The 2,500-nt window shown below is 54.7% G+C and overlaps 1 protein-coding gene across 1 annotated transcript in view; it reads left to right on the top strand.

Moving 5' to 3' along the window:
- The window catches only part of LOC122259942 (beta-1,3-galactosyltransferase 1), a 49,002-nt gene extending 46,848 nt beyond the window's left edge, over positions 1–2,154 (top strand). Inside the window, exon 2 of the mRNA XM_043026941.2 lies at positions 126–2,154. Coding sequence (XP_042882875.2) covers positions 126–1,373 — 1,248 coding nt within the window. The 3' untranslated portion in view covers positions 1,374–2,154. The remainder of the gene's footprint in view (positions 1–125) is intronic.
- Positions 2,155–2,500: the final 346 nt, after the last annotated feature.

Here is a 2,500-nt window from a genome sequence, read left to right as displayed (position 1 = left end):
TGGACGGCTTTGTGGTGTGTCGTATATCTTTAAAATTAATGGAAATCTGTCCAGCTTCTCCAATCATGACTTTGCCTTCACCTAATGGCGGTTTGGGGTTTAACGCTTCTCTCTTTCTCTTTCAGGCCGACCTGCTGGAGGCGCGCTTGGGCAGCAGCAGCAGTCTGGGCAGCAGGAGCAGTCTAGGCAGCAGGAGCAGCAGCCCCTGCCCTGGCCCCGAGGGCGCCGCCCCCTGTTACCAGCGCTGGTGCGGCCGCCTGTGCCTTCTCCGCCTGGCGCAGTTCACTCTCCTGCTGACGGTCGTCGCCGCCGCCGCCCACGCCCTCATCGCGTCCCTCACGACCCGCGCCCTGCCGCCCACGCCGTCGCCTCTGCACCGCCCGCTACTGCCCCGCCTCTCGCCCGCCCTGCTGCCGGAGCCGGCGCCCTCCTCCCTGCTCGACCTGCAGGACTTCCGCTTCCTGCATGACGCGGCCGAGACCACGTGCGCGCCCGCGCGCCTCTACTTCGTGTTCCTGGTGCACTCGCGCCCTGACCACTTCCGGCAGCGGCAGGCGATCCGCGCCACGTGGGGCGGCCTGCGGGTGCTGGAGGGCGGCTGGGCGGCCCGCACCGTCTTCATGCTGGGTGAGGGCGATGGGGGCGGAGGGGACGCGGGCGGCGCGAGCGGCGCGGGCGGGGCGGGCGGCGTGAAGGTGGGCGCGCTGGTGGGCCTGGAGGCGCGGCGCCACGGCGACCTGGTGGTGGGCTCCTTCCGTGACCACTACCACAACCTGACGTACAAGCACGTGATGGCGCTGCGCTGGGCGGCGTCGCGCTGCCGCCACGCCGCCTTCGTCGTCAAGGCAGACGACGACGCCTTCATCGACGTGCCGGCGCTCAAGGCGCTGCTGGACCGCACCTTCACCGCCCAGACGCCGCGCCGCACCCTCGCGTGCCACGTCCTTCCGCAGGGCACGCAGCCGCAGCGGAGCGGCAAGTGGGCCGTCAGCGCCGCCGACTACCCGTGGCCCGAGTACCCGCAGTACTGCGCCGGGCTGGCCTACGTGGCGACGCCCGACGCGGCCGAGGAGCTGTCCCGGGCGGCGCAGGCGGGCGCGACGCCCAGGGTGTGGGTGGACGACGTGTGGGTGACGGGGCTGCTGGCGGAGGCGCTCGGGCTGCAGCACCACTACCTCAACCTGCGCTATTCCTACGACCACACGGAGATGGCGCAGTGGGCGTCCCGCGCGCGGGCGTCGCTGCCGCCGCCCTACGCCTTCGCCCACTTGGATCCCGCTTGCCCCGATTGGCGCCCCACGCTGGAGACGCTCTGGCGCCACGCCCTCGCCGCCCGCAACGCCTCCGCTGTCACGCCCGCGACCGACAGATAGGGGCGGCAAAGAAGAGTGCGATGACAAACTGTGCACGCCTCCACGCATTGTGCAAAACGAAAGGAGGGGCTACTTCCTCTGTGTAAATAATATGTATAAAAGATTTAAATCAACTATTTTTGTAGACGCCAAAGGAAGCCTGCATCACTGTTTAGATATCTGTTCGTTGACAGATTTAAAACAGAACATTCCATGCTGTTTATTTACAGTAACAGCACGTGCCATCTCTACCTTCGTTCTGCACTAAGGGTGAAATTATCATGCGATGTGATACAACTCTAAGCTTTAATGTGCCAACATTCTTCATTTTTTTCATTTGAGATCTAGGAATCTTTTCTGTCATGTGGGATTCTATAGCATTCTCTGCGATATATATATATATATATATATATATATATATATATATATATATACATATATGTATAATCTACGAATGAATACGTAATCCGAAGTCGTAGTTGTAGATCCAATTCATATCATCTGATATCTATATCGTTATCGTTCAGTCATGTAGATAACAATCATATATCAGTTTGATTTCTTCATTCAGTTTCATGAGAGGCTCAATTCCATGCATGATTATGCATTACATCTATTATTGCATATTACTAACCTTCCGCTGAGGAATTGACTAAAATCAGTTCAATGTTGAAATTGAAAGCAAAGATATTAACAATTAGATAATGTACAACACGGCTTTGTACAATACACTAATCTGTGATATGTAGCGAAGTGAGACTATGTGATTTTTCATATGATAAGTAAAACTATGAAAATAGAACATCCTTGTTTAAACTTATCCTCCCCCCCCCCCCCCCTACAAAAAAAAAAAAAGAGAGAAGGGAAAGAAAGAAATGAATAGTAAAGAGAGTAGTAACGACTATTCTCTCTTTATCCACTTCCAGTACATCCCATCAAGTTTCCGTCCATCTGTTCTATACTGATCCGTATAATTTGGTAAATGCATAGAAATGCAAATATATCACAAGGAATATACCAAAAAAAAAATAATAATAAAAAAAAAAAATAAAAAAATAAAAATAAAACAGGGCAACAAACGGACAGGAAATAGTCATACCTACCTCTACCCCTTCCATAAACCCCCTCCCTCTCATCCCCCTCCATTG

The sequence above is a fragment of the Penaeus japonicus genome, unplaced genomic scaffold (genome assembly GCF_977035675.1).
Source record: "Penaeus japonicus unplaced genomic scaffold, GWHDUDI00000001_assembly GWHDUDI00000002, whole genome shotgun sequence".
Lineage (NCBI taxonomy): Eukaryota > Metazoa > Arthropoda > Malacostraca > Decapoda > Penaeidae > Penaeus > Penaeus japonicus.
The sequence above is the reverse complement of the archived record's forward strand: the minus strand, read 5'-3'. Positions and strand labels throughout refer to the sequence as shown.